At 45.1% G+C, this 27,390-nt stretch overlaps 1 protein-coding gene across 1 annotated transcript in view; it reads right to left on the bottom strand.

The window, feature by feature from the left end:
• FLVCR2 (FLVCR choline and putative heme transporter 2) overlaps positions 1–27,390 on the bottom strand; it is a 67,822-nt gene that overhangs the window by 28,328 nt on the left and 12,104 nt on the right. The window contains exons 2-3 of the mRNA XM_082618545.1: positions 6,101–6,242; positions 3,235–3,375 (exon numbers count right to left, since the gene is read on the bottom strand). Of these exons, the coding sequence (XP_082474671.1) occupies positions 3,235–3,375; positions 6,101–6,242 (283 nt within the window). The remainder of the gene's footprint in view (positions 1–3,234; positions 3,376–6,100; positions 6,243–27,390) is intronic.

The raw sequence follows: 27,390 nt of genomic DNA, 5'->3' as shown, positions 1-27,390 counted from the left end.
CAACCTCTGGGATTCCTCAGGAACAGCTTTCTAACTGTGTATGGGCCCTGCTTTCCTGTTTCTTTGCATGTCTCATATTTTTTGTTGAAACTGGGCATTTTAAATATAATGTCAACTCTAGAAATGAGATTCTCCTCCTTCCCCAGGATTTGTTACTGTTGCTGCTGTTTGTTCACTGACTTTCCTGGACTCATTTTGTAAAGTCTGTGTTCTTTGTCATGTGCAGCCACTGAGGTTTCTGTTCCACTAGCTTAGTTTTGAGCTAAGGATTAGACAGAGATTTCCTTAAATACTTTAAGCCCACAAGTCTCCCACCTTTGCTGAGGACCTCTATGTGTGCGCTGGGACTTGTCTGTGATGCTCCAGCAGGGTGATGACAACTCTGCCTTAGCCTTCACTTTCTGCTTACACAGAGCCTCAAGTTCAGCCAGAGGTGAGACTTTAGGGCTTTCTCAGGTCTTTCCTGGCCACGTGCACAACTCTGCATGTGCATGTGGATTTCTAGATTCCTAAGAATATGTCAGAGCTTTCCAAAGCCCCCTGGACGTCTCATTCTCCAGATTTTCCTTTCAAGGTCTTTGGTCAGCCTCTTGATTACCCCAACCAGTATTGCTACCTCAGGCAGCTGTGATGTTAAGCAGTGATCGCTTTCAACAAATGCCCTGGAAATAGCGCTTTCCCACTGAGAAAGCTCTGAGTCAGGTCAAATATGGGCAAATCCTCTGAATGGGGCCTTTGCAGGGAACTGCCATAGAAGTCAAATAGTGACCTAGGGATGGGACTTCTGGGGGGAGCTCCAAAATTGTTTGGCCCCCTCCAGTGGCTGTGAGGCTGCTAGTTTTCACAGCTACCATGTCTGGGAGGCTGCTGCATGTCTCTCAAGGTTACCACAGAGCCTGGAAGAGGGGATCGGAATAGGACAAGTTAAAACACAAAGCTTGCTACTTTACTGTTATTTAGATATTTGTCTTGAATAGATGCTCACTGGATTGTTTCAAGCCTTTGGTTAAGAACCCTGAAACAACTGATTTTGATAATGTCTGCCAGTATTGTTCTTGTTTTCATGGAGGGACAGATGATGCAAGGTCCTCACTCCACCATTCCAGAAGTGCTAACCCATTTATTCCCTGTGTTATCACTTAACCAAATAGATTAAGGAAGAGTGTCCAGAACCATAGGATGAACACCACTCTGCCAGATTGAATACCATATAAGCAACCAGCCATACAAGATGGAAGGAAAAGGAGTTGCCTTGCCCCTAAAGCATGGCCCAGAGCTGAGCCACAGCGACCAGGAGCAGCACTGCTCCTGGTACATTTTGTTCTTATTTCTTGCTATCATGGGTCAGTGACCTGACCCTGCCATAAACAGCATCCAGAACTGAAGACCACAGCCTCTGGAATAAGGCCATTGACCGGTTATTGCTACCATCGCCACTCTCGTTCACAAAAGATATTTATTAAGCACTTATCTGCCCTAGAATTCCAAGGTAAGCCTCAAATGCCCTGTTGTCAGATGCCATAAGGTTAATGGTGGTCAAAGGTTGATGCACTCAAGATGTTTAACTCTAGGGAAAAGTGAAAGTTCTTAGAGGCATGGAATCCTGAGTCTGGAAGGGAACTCAAAGATCATCAGGTTTCACTATTCATCTATAGCCTGATATTCCCCACAATATCCCCACTAAGTGGTTGGTTCCACCTACACTTGAATACCTCTCAGTGATGGGCAACTCATAATATCTTTAGCTGGTCATCCTAAGTATTGGAAACTTTCTCTTTGTTTTGTGAATAAATGCTGAGACATACTCAGGACTGAGAAGTTGGAGAGAGGGAGGAATGGAGACCAGAGGCCTTGGAGACTAATGTGGGTACCTGGGGCTATTCCAGATAAGAGGTCACCTAATCTGTGCATATGCCTGAAAACCAGGCTGTGCCTCTCTACTGTGGATGATACCGCCTCTTATCTAATGCCTCAGCTAATGAACACTTTAATTAAGCGAAGGACATTGATAAGCCTAAAGTGAAGCCCTGGTACAATTCAAGGAAGGAGCATAGGCAATCACGGATCAGGAGTATAGACTCTGGAGTCTGACAAATCTGTACTTGAATCCTGGCTCTGCCCTTTGAAAACTGTGTGCTCTTGAGCTTTTACCTCATCTCTCTGAGTTTGTTTCCTCATCTGTTCAATGGGGAAAATTATACTATTTACCTCTCACTGGTGTGGTGAGAGTTAAATAAAATAATATATAAGAAGTCTTGGCACGTAGTAAATGCTAGCATTATTGTAAGATACAGTTTGAGAGCCTAGAGAAAACCTGAGGTTATAGCCAACTGGGGTTTCACTAAGAATAAGTCACGTCAACCCATCTCATTTCTTTTCTTCTTCTGGTTACTGAGCATGATATACACTCTTGATTTTAATCAAACACACTGGAGGGTTAAATGGTCGAGGGTAAGCTGGAGAGCAGCAGAGCTGGGTGGATCTGTAAAGACGCCTTTAATGGAGTGCCCTGGGGTTCTGTCCTTGCCCCTGGCTAGAACAACGTTCTCATTAAACGTTGGGCTGAAGATGCAGCAAAGGCCTTGCTGGAAAGGCAAGCCAATACACCAGCATAAATATTGACATTTATGTTACCAAAGCCAAGAAAATGAAACGAAAGAGGGATGTTGTCTTGCATTCAGGTAAAAAAGGAGCCATGTTCCAAGATGAAGGATTGGCTGGAGAGTGATTCATGTCACAAGACTCATATAAATATCCATCCACTCGTTCATTCAATCACTCATTTAATAACTGTTGGAGTATCTACTCCAGGTTGGCCACTGCTGAGGCATTATGAAGTAAAAAGACATAAATGCCTACTCTCAGGGAGTTCCCAGTTGAGTGGGAAAACAGATCTGGAAATGATCTTTTTTTTTTTTAATGATAAGTGTTAAGATGTACCAGGAACAGCAAAATAAAAGAGGAAAGGTCGCCTAATACTGCTTTTTACAGCAGTCATACTGAGATGCAGAGGATCAGCAGGCATTTTGCCAGACAACTTGATAAGGGAAGGAATGGTTGTCTAGGTAACCCAACATCGAAGGCCCTGAGACAGAGTTGTCTCTTCTGGTTGACCCTAAACGATGACTTTACAAATACATTTGGGATTTGGAAACACTATGATGCACAGACACATCAGGCCTCTTGTCTCACACTCCCAGTTCCATTACACTCCTGGACACATCTGTATCTTACCATAGGTGATGACGAGCAGCACAAAGTTGAGGTTTTTGAAGAGTCGGACGATGGAACTTAAGTATGAAGCATCAGGGGACGTCAAGGTATAGCTTAGGGATTGGGCCCTGCTGGGGGGATGTTTAGGCTTCTCCTTGAATACTGAAAGGAAAGAAACAGAGAGATCACTGCAAATCCCTATGGTCCCACCCTGCAGAGCTGATACATGGACGAGAGCTGACTCCCTCATCTGAGAAGGAACTAAGAGACTCCAAAAGGAAATATTAATTCTTCAATTAAATCCTTTATAGTCTCCTCTCTTGAAGCTGCATCTCACTGTCTGTGGCTCCGTGACTGTGCCTTGGATTCTTTTCTTCTTTTCTTTTTTTTTTTTTTTTTTTTTTTTTGCGGTACAGGGGCCTCTCACTGTTGTGGCCCCTTCTGCTGCGGAGCACAGGCTCCAGACGCGCAGGCTCAGCAGCCATGGCTCATGGGCCCGGCCACTCCACGGCACGTGGGATCCTCCCGGACCGGGGCACGAACCCGTGTCCCCTGCATCAGCAGGCGGACTCTCAACCACTGCGCCACCAGGGAAGCCCGGATTATTTTTTCTTAATGGCCTTTGGACGGCTGCAATCACTGGGCAGTATTCAAGGATCAAGGAGCCAAGTAACAACCGGGGAATAACATACGGCAGAGCACTGAAGAAATTCAGTAGTAACACGGAGATAGGAAGGAAGTGAGAGCTGAGGCTCTGGGATTAGTGAGCCCAGTTAAGGACTCAGCACCAGAGCTCCCCCCAGGGGGGAAGGAACTGTGCTGCCCATGCTGAGCACAGAGCCTGGCACATGCTGCCAATAAACATTCCCTGAAAAAGGGAAAGGATCTTCTATTGGAAAGACCCAGTCCCTGGGTCTAGGGATAGGAAAGTCCATCCCTAGTTTCTCGAAGTCTGAATCAGACATCTGCCCCATGAGAAACCAGAGGATTAACACATGCTCCTGTAGGTGTGACCACTCTGATAGGAAGGACTGGGGAGGGGCAGTGGGAAAACCATTTGCTTTATGTTCTATTTTCAGTACAACTGGTACAATCCATTTGACTGCATTGACTGCGGTTCAGTTCTCTGGGGGCCAAATCAGTTTAACCAGCTGTTTGGCTAGATCGGTCCCCCAATTGGGTCCCAGTAAATAAGCACCTTGTTGTGTCCCCAGCCCCCATGAGAACACCTCTGAAAGGTCAGGAAACTGCCTCCAGCTAGAGGAAGCTCTGGAAATGAGGTTTAGTCTCTTGAAGATCAAAGGTCTCCCCCCTCCATCCAGATAACCCTCCAGCCCTGACTTCAGAGCCCTGCTTCTTCCTTCTCCGGAAACAGTCCTGGGTAACTTCCCACCACTGGGTACTTCTCAACCATTGTCTTGCCTGTTCACCTCCCCTTCTATCAGGGGAAAGAAATCAAGGCAAGAGTTTTTTTTTTTAATCTCGGCAACAGCAGCTGTTTGCTCAAGGATCTGGCAACCACAAACCACAGTTTGGATAAGATTTTTCAGTTCTTTATTCAATGAGCAACCGTCTGTGCTTACTAGTAAAATGCAAAGTGTAGAAATGGCCTACCTCCAGGATCTCCGCAAAGAACCAGGCCCTCATCTGCTACAAACACAAGAGTTTGGAGCTGAGCACATTACAATTTGAAACTTAAAGTCTGGCCGAGATGGTTCTTTCCTGTTCTCAACCACAGCTTCAAGGCTTCTCACCTTTCCAGGAACACCAAGTTCTCCGTCCAAGAGATCCTGTGAGCTTTGAAAAGCCATCGGGCAGCCCTTCCTCAGCTTGGACCCCGGGGAGGGAATGACACAGTGAGAATAGCTGGATGAGATACATGATTATAAAACTGTTTGACTCTGGAGTTGAGGCCAGCAGGAAGGAATGAAACCTTTAATGTGTGAGGTGGAACTTTCAGATATTAGGAAGACAGCTGGTTAACTTTTAAAGACAGATGACTCACTGAAAATGAAAACCCTACTATGCTCTTTCTGAATTTATCACAGCCCATGTGATATCACTCAGAAGAGAAAAAAGGATATAAATGAACCAAATACCTCAATGATTAAATATACATACATAGAATATTAATAATAATTCTCTGGGGCTGGTGGTTGGGATTAACAGGTACAAGGCTAAGTTAATGGTCATTCTTTTCTTTATGCTTTTTTGTATTTTCTAGATTTTTTCCATAATGAGCGTATCTTATATACATCTTAAAAAAGCATTTTAAAATGTGGGCCCCGGGCATTCCCAGGTGAATGTATGAGAGTATTAGCGTTTGTGGGTCAGTCCTATTTTGTTTTCTTGTGTTCCAGAAATTTAGGGTATGGAGTTAGATAAGCTTAGGCTGGAATCCAGCCTCTGCCACTTACTGTCTAATCTTGAACAATTCCCTTATCTCCCCGTAAGTCACTGTTTCCTCTTGGTTAAGTGAGACTGATGCTGGTACCTCCCCTATAGGGCCATTGAGGAGTCAGTGAGATCAGGCACACTCAGCACAGGGCCTGTGACATCATAAGCGCTCACCAGGGCTTCATCAAGGGGATCAGCAGGCTGCCCATTCATTCTAATGAGGTCATACTGGGGAACTGGTTAATTACAACTAACCTTCACTGAACAGCTAACAAAGTACACAGGATCAGCTAGCACTGAATCGGCAGCAACTACTCAGGCTAAAACGTTTGAAGACCATTGGAAGCCTGGCTTCCAGTTTCTATAGATATATTTTATAGATTACATGGGACCTAGAATGCTGCTCTAGGGCCATATTCACAAGGTCCTCACCCAAGTCAGCAGGACCTCCCTGCCTCCCCAACCCCCATGAGCCTATTAATGACCTTACCGATGATGACAAGGATGAAAAGCAGAGTGGCCACACCTGCTATTATGTAGAACATGATGCTGATGTGGTAGGCAAGCTTGTCCTGGTCTTTGATGTTGGGTATCAAGACAGGAGGGACCAAGAACCCAATGGCAACTCCAAGCTATAGAAGACAGAGACAATCAATCGTTGTATCAATGGCCCAGAGGGGACAGCACACATTTAAGAGCCTCCTAATTAGAAACATAATCCCCAACTTCCAGTCCTTCTTAAACCTCAAACAGGGATTGTTTCCCCCCTCAAGACATCAGAGAGATCTTTCTTTTGATTGACAGCTCAACTCACACACCCTTGACCACCCTCACTATCACAGATTGTGAAAACGATTATAGTTGGGGTTCTCAATGCTGACTGGCTTTTCTCTAGCTACAAACTAATGAAGAATGGTTCCTATGCTCCCATCTCTATGGTGGAGTAAAACAATGCTGGTTTTGCTTTTTGTGCCATTTAAATTCTTGATTTCACTGTATCTGTTAACCCGGAGCTGAGAGACCAGCTGAGGGAAAAATTCTACACCCTACAACCCCAAGAACTTGCATTCAGTGAGAGATAGAAGCCTAGCGTCGTTACCACATTTACAAACACAGAAGCTTAAGTTCATTGTGTAAGTTAACTTTGTAATTTATAAAGCATCTGTGGTGTGAAGTCACACAACTGCATAAATTTATACACACAGGACATGGGCACATGCAAAGTGGCTATAAATACACATACAAACACAACCCAACAAACTGAAACATCTTATATCTGCACTGCAGTTCAAACTCCAGTGACCTGACAGATAACATGCCTTGGGTGTTTCTGAGGACAGAAATGCCTTGATTCAGGAGGGACTAGCTGTGATAAAACTCCCCAAACCCTTCTGCCACACGAAATACCAAGGTGGAAATATGAAAATAGTGTGAGAACACACAAAATAACCAGGTCCAAATTGTAAGAGTGAGAGAAGTTGAGTAAGTCTTTTGTGTTAAGGTCCCACTTTTCCTTTATTGAACTTGAAAACAACTGCAGGTAGAGAAGCAATTTGCTTTCAGGCCAACACCATTCATCAGCTGCCAATGTGCTGATCATCCTCACTGGTTTTCTAGCCTGTCAATTACAGCCACTCAGGGTGGTCACTAGTGATTCTCAGCTCTGAAATATTCTCAAAAGTCATCATCAATAGGCTCAGTGCAGGGTTGTTCCAATGTACACTGTATACAATCAACAAATCAAACTGATCTTTAAAGCATCTACTATTTGAGGAGATTGGTTCAAGATGGCCGAGTAGAAGGACGTGTGCTCCTTCCCTCTTGCGACAGCACAGGAATCACAATTAACTGCTGAACAATCATCAACAGGAAGACAATGGAACTCATGAAAAAAGATACCCCACATCCAAAGACAAAGGAGAAGTTACAGTGAGATGGTAGGAGGGGCACAATCACAATAAAATTAAATCCCATAACCGCTGGGTGGGTGACTCAAAAACTGGAGAACAATTATACCACAGAAGTCCACCCACTGGAGTGAAGGTTCTGAGCCCCAGATCAGGCTTCCCAACATGGTGGTCCAGCAACGGGAGGAGGATTTCCGGAATCAGACTTTAAAGGCTAGCGGGATTTGATTGCAGGACTTCGACAGGACTGATGGAAACAGAGACTCCACTCTTGGAGGGTACACACTAAGTCGTGTGCGCATAAGGACCCAGGGGAAAGGAGCAGTGACCCCATAGGAGACTGAACCAGACCTATCTGCTAGTGTTGGAGAGTCTCCTGCAGAGGCGGGGGGCAGCTGTGGCTCACCACAGGGACAAGGACACTGGCAACAGACGTTCTGGGAAGTACCTCTTGGCATAAGCCATCCCGGGGTCCCTCATTCACCCCACCAAAAAGCCTGGAGGCTCCAGTGCTGGGTCGTCTCAGGCAAAACAACCAACAGGGAGGGAACTCAGCCCCACTCATCAGCAGACAAGTGGATTAAACTATTACTGAGCCCTGCCCACCAGAGCAACACCCAGCTCTAAGCACCACCAGTCTCTCCCATCAGGAAGCATGCACAAGCCTCTTACATAGCCTCATCCACCAGAGGGCAGACAGCAGAAGCAAGAAAAACTACAATCCTGCAGCCTGTAGAATGAAACCCACATTCACAGAAAGATACACAAAATAAAAAGGCAGAGGACTATGTACCAGATGAAGGAACAAGATAAAGCCCCAGAAAAACAACGAAATGAAGTGGAGATAGGCAACCTTCCAGAAAAAAGAATTCAAAATAATGATAGTGAAGATGATCCAGGACCTCGGAAAAAGAATGGAGGCAAAGATCAAGAAGATGCAAGAAATGTTTCACAAACACCTAGAGGAATTAAAGAACAAACACCTAGAAGAATTAAAGAACAAACAAACAGAGATGATAATACTATAACTGAAATGAAAAATACACTAGAAGGAATCCATAGCAGAATAATTAAGGCAGAAGAACAGATAAATGACCTGGAAGACAGAATGGTGGAATTCAATACCACAGACCAGAATTTTTAAAAAAGAGTGAAAAGAAATGAAGACAGCCTAAGAGACCTCTGGGACAACATTAAACACACTAACATTCGCATTAGAGAGGTACCAGAAGGAGAAGTGAGAGAGAAAGGAACCGAGAAAATATGTGAAGAGATTATAGTAGAAAACTTCCCTAACGTGGGAAAGGAAATAGTCACCCAAGTCCAGGAAGCGCAGAGAGTCCCAAGCCAGATAAACTCGAGAAACACGCTGAAACACATAGTAATCAAACTGACAAAAATTAAAGACAAAGAAAAATTATTAAAAGCAACAAGGGAAAAATGACAAATAATATACAAGGGAACTCCCATAAGGTTAACAGCGGATTTCTCAGCAGAAACTCTACAACCCAGAAGGGAGTGGCACCATATATTTAAAGCAATGAAACGGAAGACCTACAAACAAGAATACTCTACCTGGCAAGGATCTCATTCAGATATGATGGAGAAATCAAAAGCTTTATAGACAAGCAAAAGCTGAGAGAATTCAGCACCACCATACCAGCTCTACAACAAATGCTAAAGGAACTTCTCTAACTGGGAAACACAAGAGAAGAAAGCGAACTGCAAAAACAAAGCCAAAACTATTGAGAAAAAGGTAACAGGAACAAACATACTGATAATTACCTTAAATGTGAATGGATTAAATGCTCCAACCAAAAGACACAGATTCACTGAATGGATACAAAAACAAGACCCATATACATGCTGTCTACAAGAGACACACTTCCAACCTAGGGACACATACAGAGAAAGTGAGGGGATGGAAAAAGATATTCCATGAAAATGGAAATCAAAAGAAAGCTGGAGTAGCAATACTCAAATCAGATAAAATAGACTTTAAGTTAAAGAATGTTACAAGAGACAAGGAAGGACACTACACAATGATCAAGGGATCAATCCAAGAAGAAGATATAACAATTATAAATATATATGCACCCAGCATAGGAGCACCTCAATACATAAGGCAAATGCTAACAGCTATAAAAGAGGAAATCGACAGTAACACAATAATAGTGGGGGACTTTAACACCTCACTTACGCCAACGGACAGAGAATCCAGACAGAAAATTAATAAGGAAACACAAGCTTTAAATGACACAATAGACCAGATAGATTTAATTGATATTTATAGAGCATTCCATCCCAAAACAGCAGATTACACTTTCTTCTCAAGTGCACATGGAACATTCTCCAGGATAGATCACATCTTGGGTCACAAATCAAGCCTTGGTAAATTTAAGAAAATTGAAATCATATCAAGCATCTTTTCTGAACAAAACGCTATGAGATTAGAAAACAATTGCAGGGAAAAAAGCATAAAAAACACAAACACATGGAGGCTAAATAATATGTTACTAAATAACCAAGAGATCACTGAAGAAATCAAAGAGGAAATCAAAACTACCTAGAGACAAATTACAATGAAAACACAACGATTCAAAACCTATGGGATTATCCGGGCGTTGGTGGTATAGTGGTTAGCATAGCTGCTTTCCAAAACCTATGGGATGCAGCAAAACCAGTTCTAAGAGGGAGGTTTATAACAATACAAGGCTACCTCAAGAAATAAGAAAAACCTCAAATAAACAATCTAACCTTACAATTAAAGGAACTAGAGAAAGAAGAACAAACAAAACCCAAAGTTAGTAGAAGGAAAGAAATCATGAAGATCAGAGCAGAAATAAATGGAATAGAGACAAAGAAAACAACAGCAAAGATCAATAAAACTAAAAGCTGGTTCTTTGAGAAGATAAACAAAATTCATAAACCTTTAGCCAGACTCATCAACAAAATGAGGGAGAGGACTCAAATCAATAAAATTAGAAATGAAAAAGGAGAAGTTACAACAGACACCGCAGAAATACAAAGCATCCTAAGAAACTAGTATAAGCAACTCTATGGCAATAAAATGGACAACCTGGAAGAAATGGACAAATTCTTAGAAAAGCACAACCTTCTGAGACTGAACCAGGAAGAAATAGAAAATATGAACAGACCAATCACAAGCACTGAAATTGAAACTGTCATTAAAATTCTTCCAAGAAACAAAAGCCCAGGACCAGATGGCTTCACAGGCGCATTCTATCAAACATTTAGAGAAGAGCTAACACCTATCCTTCTCAAACTTTTCCAAAATATAGTAGAGGGAGGAACACTCCCAAACTCATTCTATGAGGCCACCATCACCCTGACACCAAAACCAGACAAAGATGTCACAAAGAAAGAAAACTACAGGCCAATATCACTAATGAACATAGATGCAAAAATCCTCAACAAAACACTAGCAACAGAATCCAACAGCACATTAAAAGGATCATTCACCAAGATCAACTGGGGTTTATCCCAGGAATGCAAGGATTCTTCAATATATGCAAATCAATCAATGTGATAAACCATATTAACAAATGGAAGGAGAAAAACCATATAATCATCTCAATAGATGTAAGAAAGCTTTTGACAAAATTCAACACCCATTTATGATAAAAACCCTCCAGAAAGCAGGCATAGAGGGAACTTACCTCAACATAATAAAGGTCATATATGACAAACCCACGGCCAACATCGCTCTCAATGGTGAAAAACTGAAACCATTTCCTCTAAGATCAGGAACAAGACAAGGTTGTCCACTCTCACCACTATTATTCAATATAGTTTTGGAAGTTTTAGCCACAGCAATCAGAGAAGAAAAAGAAATTAAAGGAATCCAAGTCGGAAAAGAAGTAAAGGGGTCACTGTTTGTAGATGACATGATACTATACGTAGAGAATCCTAAAGATGCCACCAGAAAACTACTAGAGCTAATTAATGAATTTGGTAAAGTAGCAGGATACAAAATTAATGCGCAGAAATCTCTTGTATTCCTATACACTAATGATGAAAAATCTGGAAGAGAAATTAAGGAAACACTCCCATTTACCATTGCAACAAAAAGAATAAAATATCTAGGAATAAACCTATGTAAGGAGACAAAAGACCTGTATGCAGAAAACTATAAGACACTGATGAAAGAAATTAAATATGATACAAACAGATGGAGAAATATACCATGTTGTTAGATTGGAAGAATCAACATTGTGAAAATGACTATACTACTCAAAGCAATCTACAGATTCAGTGCAATCCCTATCAAACTACCAATGGCATTTTTCACCCAACTGGAACAAAATATTTCACAATTTGTATGGAAATACAAAGGACCCCAAATAGCCAAAGCAATCCTAAGAAAGAAAAATGGAGCTGGAGGAATCAGGCTCCTGGACTTCAGACTATAGTACAAAGCTACAGTAATCAAGACAGTATGGTACTGGCACAAAAACAGAAATATAGATCAATGGAACAGGATAGAAAGCCCAGAGATAAACCCACACACATATGGTCACCTTATTTTTGATAAAGGAGGCAAGAATATACAATGGAGAAAAGACAGCCTCTTCAGTAAGTGGTGCTGGGAAAACTGGACAGCTACATGTAAAAGAATGAAATTAGAACACTCCCTAATACCATACACAAAATAAACTCAAAATGGATTACAGACCTAAATGTAAAGCCAGCCACTATAAAACTCTTAGAGGAGAACAGGCAGAACACTCTATGACATAAATCACAGCAAGATCCTTTTTGACCCACCTCCTAGAGTAAGGGAAATAAAAACAAAAATAAACAAATGGGACCTAATGAAACTTAAAAGTTTTTGCACAGGGCTTCCTTGGTGGCGCAGTGGTTGAGAGTCCGCCTGTCAATGCAGGGGACGCAGGTTCGTGCCCCGGTCTGGGAAGATCCCACATGCCGTGGAGCAGCTGGGCCCGTGAGCCATGGCGGCTGAGCCTGTGTGTCTGGAGCCTGTGCTCTGCAACAGAAGAGACCACAGCAGTGAGAGGCCCACATACCACAAAAAGAAAAAAAAAAGTTTTTGCACAGCAAAGGAAACCATAAACAAGACAAAAAGACAACCCTCAGAATGGGAGAAAATATTTGCAAATGAAGCAACTGACAAAGGATTAATCTCCAAAATTTACAAGCAGCTCATGCAGCTCAATATCAAAAAAACAAACAACCCAATCCAAAAATGGGCAGAAGACCTAAATAGACATTTCTCCAAAGAAGATATACAGATTGTCAACAAACACGTGAAAGGATGCTCAGCATCACTAATCATTAGAGAAATGCAAATCAAAGCTACAATGAGCTATCAACTCACACCAGTCAGAATGGCCATCATCAAAAAATCTACAAACATCAGTGCTGGAGAGGGTGTGGAGAAAAGGGAACCCTCTTGCACAGTTTGTGGGAATGTAAATTGATACAGCCACTATGTAGAACAGTATGGAAGTTTCTTAAAAAACTAAAAATAGAACTACCATACGACCCAGCAATCCCTCTACTGGGCATATACCCTGAGAAAACCATAATTCAAAAAGGGTCATGTACCACTATGTTCACTGAAGCTCTATTTACAATAGCCAGGAGATGGAAGGAACCTAAGTGTCCATTGATAGATGAATGGATAAATAAGATGTGGCACATATATACAATGGAATATTACTCAGCCATAAAAAGAAACGAAATTGAGTTGTTTGCAGTGAGGTGGATGGACGTAGAGTCTGTCATGCAGGGTGGGGTAAGTCAGAAAGAGAAAAACAAATACCATATGCTAAAACATATATATGGAACCTAAGAAAAAAAAAGGTTCTGAAGAACCTAGGGGCAAGACAGGAATAAAGACACAGATGTAGAGGATGGACTTGAGGACATGGGGAGGGGGAAAGGTGGGCTGTGACAAAGTAAGAGAGTGGCATGGACATATATACACTACCAAATGTAAAATAGATAGCTAGTGGGAAACAGCCACATAGCACAGGGAGATGAGCTCGGTGCTTTATGACCACCTAGAAGAGTGGGATAGGGAGGATGGGAGGGAGACACAAGAGGGAGGAGATACGGGGATATATGTATATGTATAGCTGATGCACTTTGTTATAAAGCATAAACTAACACACCACTGTAAAGCAATTATACTCCAATAAAGCTTAAAAAAAAATATTCCAACAAACGAAAGTCCAGGACCAGATGGCTTCACAGGTGAATTCTATCAAAGACTTAGAGAAGAGCTAACACCCATCCTTCTCAAATTCTTCCAAAAAATTGCAGAGGAAGGAACACTCCCAAACTCATTCTACAAGGCCACCATCACCCTGATACCAAAACCAGACAGAGACACTAAAAAAAAAAAAAAAAAAAAAAAAAGATTAGGGCCTCCCTGGTGGCGCAGTGGTTGAGAGTCCGCCTGCCTGCCGATGCAGGGGATACGGGTTCGTGCCCCGGTCTGGGAGGATCCCATGTGCCGCGGAGCGGCTGGGCCCGTGAGCCATGGCCACTGGGCCTGTGCGTCCGGAGCCTGTGCTCCGCAACGGGAGAGGCCACAACAGTGAGAGGCCCGCGTACAGCAAAAAAAAAAAAAAAAAAAAAAAGATTACACAACAATATCACTGATGAATACAGACACAAAAATCCTCAACAAAATACTACCAAACAGAATCCAGCAACACATTAAAAGGATCACACACCATGATCAAGTGGGAGTTATCCCAGGGATGCAAGGATTCTTCAATCAAATCAAATCAATCATTGTGATACACCATATTAACAAACTGAAGAATAAACACCTAAGGAGACAAAAGACCCGTATGCAGGAAACTATAAGACACTGATGAAAGAAATTAAAGATGATACAAACAGATGGGGAGATATACTATGTTCTTGGATTGGAAGAATCAATATTGTGAAAATGACTATACTACCCAAAGCAATCTACAGATTCAATGCAATCCCTATCAAATTACCAATGGCATTTTTTACAGAACTAGAACAAAAAATCTTAAAATTTATATGAAGACACAAAAGACCCCAAATAGACAAAGCAATCTTGAGGGAAAAAAAAAAGGATCTGGAGGAATCAGACTCCCTGACTTCCGACTATACTACAAAGCTACAGTAATCAAGACAATATGCTACTGGCACAAAACAGAAATACAGATCAATGGAACAGGATAGAAAGCCCAGAGATAAACCCACACACCTATGGTCAACTAATCTATGACAAAGGAGGCAAGGATATACAATGGAGGAAAGACAGTCTCTTCAATAAGTGGTGCTGCAAAAACTGGACAGCTACATGTAAAAAAATGATATTAGAACACTCTCTAACACCATACACAAAAATAAACTCAAAATGTATTAAAGACCTAAATGTAAGACCAAACACTATAAAACTCTTAGGGGGGGCTTCCCTGGTGGCACAGTGGTTGAGAGTCTGCCTGCCAATACAGGGGACACGGGTTTGTGCCCCGGTCCGGGAAGATCCCACATGCCGCGGAGCAGCTAGGCCTGTGAGCCATGGTCGCTGAACCTGCACGTCCAGAGCCTGTGATCCACAACAGGAGAGGCCACAACAGTGAGAGGCCGACGTACCACCAAAAAAAAAAAAAAAAAACTCTTAGGGGAAAACACAGGAAGAACACTCTTTGACATGAATCAACAGCAAGATCTTTTTTTTGTTTTTAATTGTTTTCCTTGTTTCTATTTCATTTATTTCTGCTCTGATCTTTATGATTTCTTTCCTTCTACTAACTTTGGGTTTTGTTTTTCTCCTTTCTCTAGTTCCTTTAGATTGTTTGAGATTTTTCTTTTCTTTTTTTTTAAAATTATTTATTTTTGGTTGCATTGGGTCTGCTGCTGTGCACAGGCTTTATCTAGTTGCAGCGAGCGAGGGCTACTCTTCGTTGCAGTGCACGGGCTTCTCATTGCAGTGGCTTCTCTTGTTGTGCAGCACGGGCTCTAGGTGAGCAGGCTTCAGTAGTTGTGGCACACAAGCTCAGTAGTTGTGGCTCGCAGCCTCTAGAGCACAAGCTCAGTAGTTGTGGCGCACGGGCTTAGTTGCTCCACGGCATGTGGGATCTTCCTGGACCAGCGCTTCAACCTGTGTCCCCTGCATTGGCAGGCAGGTCCTTAACCACTGCGTGACCAGGGAAGATTTTTCTTGTTTCTTGAGGTAGGCTTGTATTGCTATAAACTTCCCTCTTAGAACTGCTTTTGCTGCATCCCATAGGTTTTGAATCGTTGTGTTTTCATTGTAATTTGTCTCTAGGTAGTTTTGATTTCCTCTTTGATTTCTTCAGTGATCTCTTGGTTATTTAGTAACATATTATTTAGCCTCCATGTGTTTGTGTTTTTTATGCTTTTTTCCCTGCAATTGTTTTCTAATCTCATAGCGTTTTGTTCAGAAAAGATGCTTGATATGATTTCAATTTTCTTAAATTTACCAAGGCTTGATTTGTGACCCAAGATGTGATCTATCCTGGAGAATGTTCCATGTGCACTTGAGAAGAAAGTGTAATCTGCTGTTTTGGGATGGAATGCTCTATAAATATCAATTAAATCTATCTGGTCTATTGTGTCATTTAAAGCTTGTGTTTCCTTATTAATTTTCTGTCTGGATTCTCTGTCCGTTGGCGTAAGTGAGGTGTTAAAGTCCCCCACTATTATTGTGTTACTGTCGATTTCCTCTTTTATAGCTGTTAGCATTTGCCTTATGTATTGAGGTGCTCCTATGCTGGGTGCATATATATTTATAATTGTTATATCTTCTTCTTGGATTGATCCCTTGATCATTGTGTAGTGTCCTTCCTTGTCTCTTGTAACATTCTTTAACTTAAAGTCTATTTTATCTGATTTGAGTATTGCTACTCCAGCTTTCTTTTGATTTCCATTTTCATGGAATATCTTTTTCCATCCCCTCACTTTCTCTGTATGTGTCCCTAGGTTGGAAGTGTGTCTCTTGTAGACAGCATGTATATGGGTCTTGTTTTTGTATCCATTCAGTGAATCTGTGTCTTTTGGTTGGAGCATTTAATCCATTCACGTTTAAGGTAATTATTGATATGTTTTTTCCTGTTACGTTTTTCTTAATTGTTTTGGGTTTGTTTTTGTAGGTCGTTTTCCTCTCTTGTGTTTCCCACTTCGAGAAATTCCTTTAGCACTTGTTGTAGAGCTGGTTTGGTGGTGCTGAATTCTCTCAGCTTTTGCTTGTCTATAAAGCTTTTGATTTCTCCATCGAATCTGAATGAGATCCTTGACAGGTAGAGTACTCTTGGTTGTAGGTTCTTCCCTCTCATTACTCCAGATATATCGACGCCATCCCACAGTGACTTTTCTCCAGGAGGAAATTGGCTTTGGCAGTACTTTCATGCCCAGTGTGGAAACCAAAACATAGCGATTGGACTATAAGCTGCTACCTCTTCTGTTTTTTTCAGGGCATATTTTTTCCTACTTATTGAGAGCTGTGTTCAGTGATCGTGCACAGCTCTATACCCAGCTCCTAGTTCCTGAGTCTGTCCCTTAGCAGGAACTCAGTCATGTTGGCTGGCTGGACAGACGGACAGATGGACGTTGGTGGAAGGTTTTGTCTACACAAAGCTGGCAGAAACACACAGGTCTGCCCACTAGGGACCACATTCTTTCTACAAACCACATTGTACTCTCAGTGGTAAGGGCAGAAAATGGGTACACGGGGGACTGGGAAGAGGGCAGAATGGTCGACTAGTTTTTGAGCATCTATTAGGCACTGGGTATCTAATAGAGTTTATCTTTTTCATTCAGCCCATGAACTTTTGCAACAAAGACAAAAATGAGAAAAACTGGGGGTGGGCACCCAGCCAGCCTAGGGGCACACAGGCAGGTAGCAGAAGAGCTGGGCTCCTAAACCAGTTCTGTCTGACTCCAGGCCCCAGCTCACCTCCTGCCTACCAGGAAATGTTGCTGGTGTGACACTAGTCAACACAGAAGCCTGTATTTTCACTCCTTTGAGTTCTGTCTCGCATTTGATAGAACACCACCAGGGTAAAACCCAGAGACCCGCAGCCCAAGTCAGGACAAGAATAATTTAAAGAGTTGACGGAATGCTGCTCCCAAGGGTGGGATCCGTACCTTTCCCACACTCACAAAAAACCAAAGACCCAGACTGTGAATGTAAAGGATTAAAAATCACCGCTAACTGGTTTTGACTTACTTTATGCCCCAGCATTTGTTCTGTAGTTTTATACTCCTCAACAAAATACAGTCAGGGGCAAAATACACAATACACAGACAGTCTCTGCTCTTCAGAGCCTATGAGCCTATGAGCCTAATCACAATGGTTCACTTCACCCCAGAAGAAGATGTTTTACCAAAATGGGGTGAATAAAGGATGGAGAGGCAGACTGGGATACTCAATTTTTGTTTTCGATTTGATTTTTGCCCTTTCTGCAAACTCAAGGGTGATATCTAAACACTGTTGCAATAGCAGTGGTCACGAGCACTTCCAGAGCAAATGTCACAGTTAAAAACATGCCTGTGCAGCCTGAGGGCTTCGGGTGACAGGAAGAAGCCATACTCTGTGTCATGCATCACTTGTCATTCCAGCTCATGCACTTGGCAGAGCCAAAATAAACCCAGAAACCACTAGGCTGCATCTGGGGTAAGATGCCCACACTTGACCCACAGCACAACACAACACGTGTCATGTTGGCTCTGAGATCCACAGAACTACTGTCCCCATCACCATCCATGTGGGGCACCCCTGCAAAGCCCCAGGTCACAACTGAACCCAGGCACATTCAGAATCCAGGCACAAAGCTGCCCTCCCAGTGCTGCCTGGTCATGAACATGCCCAGACCATCAAAGGAAGACCCTGGGGCTTTCACAAAAGGCAGGGAGCTCTGTGTCAACACCATGGTGAGGGCTTAGTCCAATGGAACGAGGACAGACCACTGGTCCCCATCTGAACCCTCTTCCAGGGTCCCAGGCACCTCATCCTCCAGACCCAGGTATTGGCCAGGAGGATCCTGCTCCTCTTGGTAGGAGGCAACCACATCAGCAAGCAGATTCTCACCCGCCCAACCTCATTCCTCCTCGGTCCATTCCTGCCCCAGGCATACCTGCTGATCAGAGAAAGACGGGCCCACTCTCAGCCCCATGGCTGGGTCCCCATTGCCTCATTCCTTCCCCCTGGGCACAGTCACCCAATCAGGGTGGCATGTCTCTTGGATTTCAGGGCTCCCAACAGCTGGCTTTCTGGCGTCAAGGGTCAAAAATGTCCCCTTACTGGGTCAGCAGCTTTCCCTGCAGCAAAGCTCCTGGGCTTGAAGGCTTGCTTCAAACTTGGTCTCCTTATGACCTAATCGGAGGGTCACCATGCTCAAGGAGCTCACACCCATGTGGTTCATTTTAACAGCGAACATTGTTCATTTTGAAGTGAACCCCTCCCCCTTCCTCCTTTCCACCCCAACATCCCTCAGACACGTCATCACTCTACACAGTGGTTAAGGCCTAGGGCTCCAAGTTCAGAAAGGTGTGTGTTCACATACCAGCTCCGCCAGTTAGGAGATGTCTGGCATTGGCAAGTTAATTCCCCTCTCTGTGCCTACTTCCTAGTCACAAAGGAAGGTACTGCCTAGTTCACACCCTCTAGCTCAGGGGGTTGCTCTGACGCCTAGGGAGCCCATTGGAACGGACTACTCTGCAGAATGCTTTACACCAGGAGGGCTCACTCCTCTTCTGCAAGCCTGGCCCTCCCACCCCGCACACTCTCCCCAAGCAATGGCGACAGGCAGGGGAGGAGAGGCCACTGGGACAAACGAGACGTGCTTGGTTGACCGATGGCAGCCCCACAGACACCTCCCCTGGCTCTCCTCTTCATCCTTCTCTGCTCCTTCTCTCTGCCCTTTCTCACCTCTCAGCCCCCTGGCCTCTGCCCTCTCACATCCATGCTGTCCCGACCCTCCCCCGCCGGCCTTGGACGTCCACATTGCATCGGCTCCCCGCCCCCTTTCAGATGATGTGACCTCTCCCCCACCAGCCTGCACAGCGTGTTCAGGGGCACCTTCCTCGGCGCTGCTCTGACCACGCGGTTCTGCTCAAGGACCCTCAAGGAGCCAGCCCTCTCCCAGGGAGGACCACAACCACACCTCTCAGCCTGCTGTTCTTAGCTTTCTTCACATCCCGTCCCACCTCCATCTGCTTCCCTGGATGTCCCCGGACTGGATGATTCACAAGTCCAACCTTTCATCGACTGGTCTCAACCTTTATCCCAGCAGATTCATTGCTTGCAAAGGTCTCCCTCCTTGAGTCTTTTAGAGCCCATCTCACCCTCAGTTCCTTCACTGAGTTTTCCTTGGTCATGCTAGTGAGGCTTGATCTCCTTGCCCTAACTCCTCTAATCCTTTGGTTTTCAATCTTATTTGTGACACTAGTCTGGTGCCTGGTAAACACAACAGGAGTTTACTCGATAAATGGGTACCGAATGAATGGGCTGCAGTTAACTGGCATGTCAGGAAAACATCACTTCCCTTCCATATTAGCCATGAGCCCAGACCTGGGGAAAGATGTGGTTGGAAATTTAAATCTAGACAAGACTCTCAGAGAAAGTATGCTATTTAAAAAAACATCATTGGTGGGCTTCCCTGGTGGCGCAGTGGTTGAGAGTCCGCCTGCCGATGCAGGGCACACGGGTTCGTGCCCCGGTCCGGGAAGATCCCACATACCGTGGAGCGGCTGGGCCCGTGAGCCATGGCCACTGAGCCTGCACGTCCGGAGCCTGTGCTCCGCAACGGGAGAGGCCACAACAGTGAGAGGTCCGCGTACCAGAAAAAAAAAAAAAAAAAAAATCATTGGGGGTTGTTTTAAAATCAGCACCACATGAAAGCTAAATTTGGGTTCAATCTAGATTTCCACACACCAGGTTTGCTCAAAGCTGATCAACCCCTATGAGCAACATTAAGCACACAGCAGGATGCCACCCTCACGAGGGTGTTTTTACGAGATGGGTGACCACATACAGGTGTGTACCTATACATGTCTATATACACTAGCAAGGATCTTAATGATCTAAAGATTAATCAGATGCTAAGTGTCACAGAGTACAACAGTTGAGGAAAACTTAGCTACATAGACAAATGTATGAAAATGTTACTACATAAAGGGTCATTTAAGTCCATGCAGAATTTATGGGCACTAAAATGTGCTACAATTATAGTATGTCTAATTTCCATCCCATACAAAACGCACCCACCCTCTCCTGGGGCTGTGTGTCTGGACACTGGTATCTCAGGCATGGCCATTGGGGCCACCTGCAGGAAGGCCACCACTACAACCTGTCTCCCAGGACCACGTCCACGTGGGAATTATACACAGCGCTCGGAAGTGACTTCAACACTCACGGCCCATCCCTACACCCTGCTGTGCACATTTAAACACCACAAAGTGGTGCTGCTAGGCAAGTCTGCACACTCACTACATAGTTCTGCTCTTATTAATACCTCTCTCTCCTCTTGGCCAGTGCCAAGTAAACTTAGACGTGTGTTTACACCTCAGTGAAAACACTACATCTCAGTGACTGAAGAATAACTAATTTGGGTAAAATGATGCACAAACCAAGGTTCCAGGATCCCCAACGTGGGTCTCCGTTAGAGTGAAGGCACATGGCAGGAAAGCCAACTTTGGATGTGGAGGAGGCTCAGAGGGCGGTCCTGGGACTGAGTCTTGGATGCCCCAGAAAGAAGCAAGGAGAGCGAGGTGGCTGCTGGGCACTGAGACACTGAACTTGAACAACAGTTTAATCATGAGGACAAGCTCCCAGCCACCCAGGACCACCAGGCAGCATCTAGGAACACACCACAGTCAGCAATCACGTGCACGTAAAGCCTGCTCACATGACTGTATTTTTGAAATTCCCAAACCCAACCCCTTGGCTTCTTCTAAAAAGGCCAACTGAGGATTAAGGAGGCAGCAGACCTTCAGGAACAAAAACAATCCCACTGACTTGGGGGCGAATCGCCCATGAAAGAGGTTTATGGGTTTAAAAGGCTATAGGCTTAGGTCCCTAAGAACTTGGGAAGCAGGGTCACAGCTGGTTGACTCTAGACTTTCTTAGAGTCCCTCCCCAATCACAGGGTTTGTCTTCAAATCTGTGATTGTGCTGGTGGCTTATATAACCTCAGCACTCTTGGATTTCCTCAGTCCTTTGGGGAAAAGAGGTTAGGGAAAGGCAAGAAGAGCACTAGTGAAATCAGGACAGCCTGTAATCACTGCTTCCCAGGGAAGGTAAGAAGAGTGATCATGGCTGATCCCACTGTGCTCGCTACGCCACAGTTACTGGCCTAGGCTCTATTAAGCGCTATACATATACACACACTCTTTTAATCCCTATTTTTAAATGGAGAAAACTAGCCTTTAAGTAGCTTGCCCAGGGTCATAGAATGGCAAGTGTTCTATGCTGGGCTTCAAGTTCAGGCCATGGGTACTACAGTTTGAACCATTAACCATTTGGCTGAATGCTCAGGTCTTGGCTGTTATTCAAACTAGAAGGAAGGAAACTAATACATAATGAGCACCTACTGTGTGCTAGGCAGTTGTTAAATGATTTTTCACGTTATTTCATTTCATCCCTTCCAACAACTCCCTAAAGTTGTCAGGATTATCTCTGGTTTGGTTTTTACAGATAAGAAAACTGTAACTTGCCCAAGTTCACCCAGCTTCTAATGGCAGAACTGAGATTCAAGCCCATGGCAATCTGACTCCAAACCCCTTGATGAAACAGGTGAATTTCACGGAAGTAAATGCCTCAGAGACCTGACAATATCTCCAATCTTACACACTCGATTCTATCATTCAAGTGTCCCCCGTTTGTCTAGCTATTGGAGGAAGTGACCATGAGAGGTGTCTCCGGCTATAGTCTGTTTTGTTGACCACTTAGTTACACCCTATGGGGTTTCTTGTTCTTATGCAATGCTGACTTCTGGTTGTTTTCCATGTAGGGTGTTTGTTGTCTCCCCAGCTAGATTTTAGCACCGTGAGGACAGGGACATTGACTCACATTTCCTTGTGTGACCCCCTCCCCCCGCGCCCAGTACAATGCTAAGAACAGAGACGGGGATCAGGAAATATCTTCTGAATAAAGAGAAGCCTTTTAGAAGTGTGCAGCTCAAAAGTAACTCAAGTATTTCCAGTTTCTTCCACAGCAAAGAAGTTGGGCACAGTAGCAATTTGCTGCTTTCAGTCATCAACTCAAGAGGCTCCTGGTGCACACATGCCTCCTTTTAAGGGTAGGTGCTCCTCCTGGACTTGTCCTTGTGACAACATCTGCAAAGGCTCAGTCCTGGTCTAGGTGAGACCATATGCCAAGGCTCCTCCACTCCCCTTTCCCCGAGCGCCCACCTCACTGCAGGCTTCTCCACCCAAAGGTCCCTCTCACTACAGAGCTGACCGTCAATGACCATCCTAGAACTTCCCCAGTGACTCAGCCGGGGAAGAGGAGAGATGAGGGGCATCTTTCCAATCACCAGGCCAGCAAAGAGGCAGATGCAGACCATACTTTCTCCAACTTTTGGAGAAAGTGAAACGCTCCAGGCAGATGCTGTGGCACTTCCACCAACTCCCAACCAGATGCCAGCTCGCAGCAGCCAAGAGATGAACCCGAATATCCTGTGTGGCGTCGCTGCGCTCAACCTTACCACTCCCTGCCTGGTGACAGATGGTGAAATAGCCCAAACCAGAAGAACGGTTTCCTTTGTCTGATATGTCACGCGCTGTCATTCCTAAAAGTAATTCATGTGACAAAACATGTTGCTAATCCTCCCAAGCTTTCTTCTGAGTCTGGTGGGGCTTTCTTGGTGACAGCAGCCTCCTTCCAACTTTCAGAGGAGAAACTGGGACCAGGGGCTGTACTCAGAGGCAGGCCCTGGAAGAGGGATTTCTTTTTTTTTTTTTTTTTTTTTTTTTTTTTGCGGTACGCGGGCCTCTCACTGCCGTGGCCTCTCCCGTCGCGGAGCACAGGCTCTGGACGCGCAGGCTCAGTGGCCATGGCTCACGGGCCCAGCCGCCCCGCGGCATGTGGGATCCTCCCGGACCGGGGCACGAACCCGTGTCTCCTGCATCGGCAGGCGGACTCTCAACCACTGCGCCACCAGGGAAGCCCCTGGAAGAGGGATTTCTTAAAGGGCTGCCACAAGCCAGATCCCCTTCAGGGTGCACATCCAGAAACAGGCTGGGCTCTAAGTAGATTTTTCCACAGAGCCAACTTCATAAGGCAACTACCCCTGCCTCATCATCCCAGAGAGATCTGCAAAGAAAAAGAAATCTAAACCTTGCACGAGGAAAACTATTCACCACCCATACCTACCACCACCCCAAGAAAGCAATGCCATCAGCTCCCACCCTGGGATTTAGGGAGTTAATCAGGACCTACATACATGAGGTCATCTCCCCTCCTACTTGGCCTGACATTTCCGCCACTAGTCACTCCATAAGTAATGCTTTACAGTCTAATCCCTCTTCTCAAGTGTGAACTCAGGAACTTTTCTATTCACTACTGTATCCTCAGAGCTCAGAACGCGGGTTGGCACAGAGTAGATATTCAATAGATATTTGTTCAAACAATAAATAAAGGCTGTGGTGCCCTGTCTCAAAGAAACCATAGCTCCCAAGAACTGACATAAAGGTCAGAGTGCTTGGCCCTATAAATGGAGAGTATAGCCCTTAATCTGAGGTTGTACCTCATGAGATAGACAGCCAAGGGGATGAGAGCCTTCATTCACTGACTCTCATTTGTCACATTACCTGCTGTCAACTGGGGAGACACCTGGAGGCTGGCCAGAGTGGATGCAATCCAGGACAAGCAGAATTCAAAGAGAAACAAAGACTGGAGGGCCAGGGGCCTGTGTGGTTTACTCGCAAGCGACAGAGATCTGGCCCACAGTGGGGGCACCCTCGTAAAGGACTTGAATTTTTGTGGAGTAGCATGAGAATACAGGGCCAGCATTCTTGGGCAAATAATGGGATCCCCTCTTCCCTAAGGAGAGATAGAAGAATTCCAGAGAGAGAAAAGTCAATTATCACAGTCACAAGGACTGTCTGAGCCTCACCAGTCCCCACTTGTTACCATGGGTCGGCGCCACTTGCTAAATGTAAGGGGCCTGGGAGAAAATGTGGTAACATCAGGACACCAGGCCCTTAGGAGAAGACTTCTTACTCCCGGGACCCATCTCCTGATGGTGGGGACTAAGTCAGCTCTGTGCTCTGCCACCACTGCCATTTCCTACACTGAAGAAAGGAGCCATCCAAGGCACACAGAGATTAAAAAGCTGCTTTGTGCCTATTTCTGGCAAAAGGCCCTTCTTGGCATCAAAAGGAATTAGAATGGTCCACAGGATCTTAGGAGCTGTATCATGGCTGAAGTCAAAAGGACCAACTCAGCAGGGATGCTCCAGAAACCACGAGCTCTGGGAGAGGTTCCTACAGCCAGAATGACCAGAACTTTTTCTGAAATGAAGAGCTGACTCTAAAGCCAAGAATGGTGAGCACTGTAAACCGAGGGTATGGCCCCCTAATCCAAGGTGGCACTTTACCAGATGGACAGGACATGATTTATGTACAGGAAGCCCTTTTACTCTCTGAGTGTCATGAGGCAAGTCCAGAGTCCTTTTTTCTTTTTTTTGAAGGGCACGTAAAAGCCCACATTTGCACAAAATTTCAGTTTTCAAGGCACCTGCACATCCAGCATATAAACTGAGCCTCAAAACCATCCAGTGAGGTGAAGAGCCAGATGCCCACAGCACAGGAGAGGCACAGAGCCTGGGAGGGGACCGTCCTTTTCTCCATTTTGTAACTGAGTTGGCTCAACTTGCTGAAGTCACAGAGTAGATCAGCAGTGAGGTAACATCGGGACTTCTGATGGTCCCATTCGCAGCCCTGCTCGCTTCCCACAGAGCTTTGCTGAGCCACGACAAGGCACCAAGCAGCCACGTAGCCCAAGAAGACGTGGTCTGAGACCCAAGATGAACCAGGGTCTGATGGGGTCCTTTGCAATGGGGTTTGTTATGTAACTGAGAAATGCATCTGGGTCATCATAAAATGGCTAACAGTTACTCTATACCTCTTACCAGAGGTCTTTCTGGACAGTGAGTCAGAGGCAGTGCAATGAGTGGAGAGAACATCAATGTCTCTGGGAGTCTCTCAACAAACTTACACTGGTGATCTGGGCCCTGCAGACACAACTTCCTACCCCCCACAGTAGCCTTGAGAGAACCAAACATTCCCAAGGAGGACTCTCCTTGCTCCACAAATAAAGCAAACCATTGTCAAGATGCCTGTCCCAAGGCCAGAGGCCGAGAATGTCTCTTGGTGGCCCGGTCTTCCCAGGCCTTACCCCCTCAAGTCAGCCAGCCCCAAAGAGGGAGGAGCTCTACCACCTGCAGCTCTTCCTGAGGACCTGCTTCCAAGGCCGTAGAGTTGCGGAAGCAGGTGGAGGGGATTTTCTCAGGAGGCCCACTTACACATAAAAGGTGAAAAAGATTAGTAAGAGGGTTGGGTCAAGCTGCACTCTTCCCCCACCCACCACCCCCATCCTCCCGAGGCCACAGTTGACATGATATTCGATGGCAATCACAGAACATGCTCTGGAATCTTCCTTCAGCAATGAGAAGACCATTCCCCAAAGCGTAAAACCAGAACACCAGTCGTCCATCTTTCCATTCACATGTTCTCAGTCCCCACCACATGCCAGGCATGTGGCCTCTTCCGGCCTGTGTTCTATGAGCAAGGTCTTTAGGGGAGTGACCTATTTCTAGAAGGGTGGTGATGTCAGCCCCAACCTAACTCATCAGCAGAGACTGGACAGGCAAGTCTGCTTAAGTTCCTGACCTATGGTGTCAGGGAGGAGGATGTGTCAGCAAATATTCCCGGGACAGCAGCTGGGATGAAAGAAAGGCCCAGAATCCAGAGATTCTGGAGTCTGGCGGGGAGGGAGAAGACGGATGTGCATTCAGGGAATGTCTGCAGGGACTCATCTGGTTCAGGAACTTTCACAACCCCTTTGACTTGAGTGGCCACCCTGTGAGGCTGGCTTCCTTATTACAGATAGGTAAGCTGATGCCGAAAGAGAGCAGGTGTCTAGCCAGAGGCCCCAAATACCAGGGTCAGCAGAGCCGGGTCAGGGTCCCATGGCTCCCACACCAGGAGTTCTCCAGCTTCAGGGCGCATCACAATCCCTGGCAGATAATCAAAACCACAGATTCCCGAGCTCCACCCTAGAGAGGCTAATTCCTTGGATCTGCCCCAGTGCCCAGGAATCTGCATTTCTAACAAACAGCCCAGGTGGTACTGGTGGTTCATGGAGCACACTTAGAAACAACTGACCTCCCCTGCCCCAAGGACAGAAGTGAAGAGCTAATTCTTAGCTGCTGGCTTCCCTCGGCATCCCAGGCGGGGACAGGTGGTGGGACCTGTGTGTGCTCCTGCCTAGCTCCTCGGTAGAGAAGCAACCGGCCTCTGAGTTCATCGAGTGGCTCCACAAACATGTCCAGCCCCAAACAGGAAGCCCAGGACAAAGGTCTGAGGAGGCGAGGATTGCTCAAAGGGCAGCCACCACCCCAAACAAACAGCCCATTGCGACGGACCCTGCTTTAATGCCATGACTCATGGAGGCTCACTTCCTATATTTCTGAGTTGATGGGCACAGCAAATGGCCCTGAACGCAGACAGCTGCTTCCAGAGCCAGCATGGGAGAACCAGCCATGCCAACACCGCAACATGGAGCAGAAATCAGGAACTTCCAGGGGAGAGGAAAAGGAAAAGAAAACAAAAAATAAGAAAAATAACCTCCAACCTTGCTCCAGCTTCCGTG

Source organism: Mesoplodon mirus (assembly GCF_964341445.2).
Source record: "Mesoplodon mirus genome assembly, chromosome: 4".
NCBI lineage: Eukaryota > Metazoa > Chordata > Mammalia > Artiodactyla > Ziphiidae > Mesoplodon > Mesoplodon mirus.
Note: the sequence above shows the minus strand (reverse complement) of the source record. Positions and strands in the feature narration are given on the sequence as shown.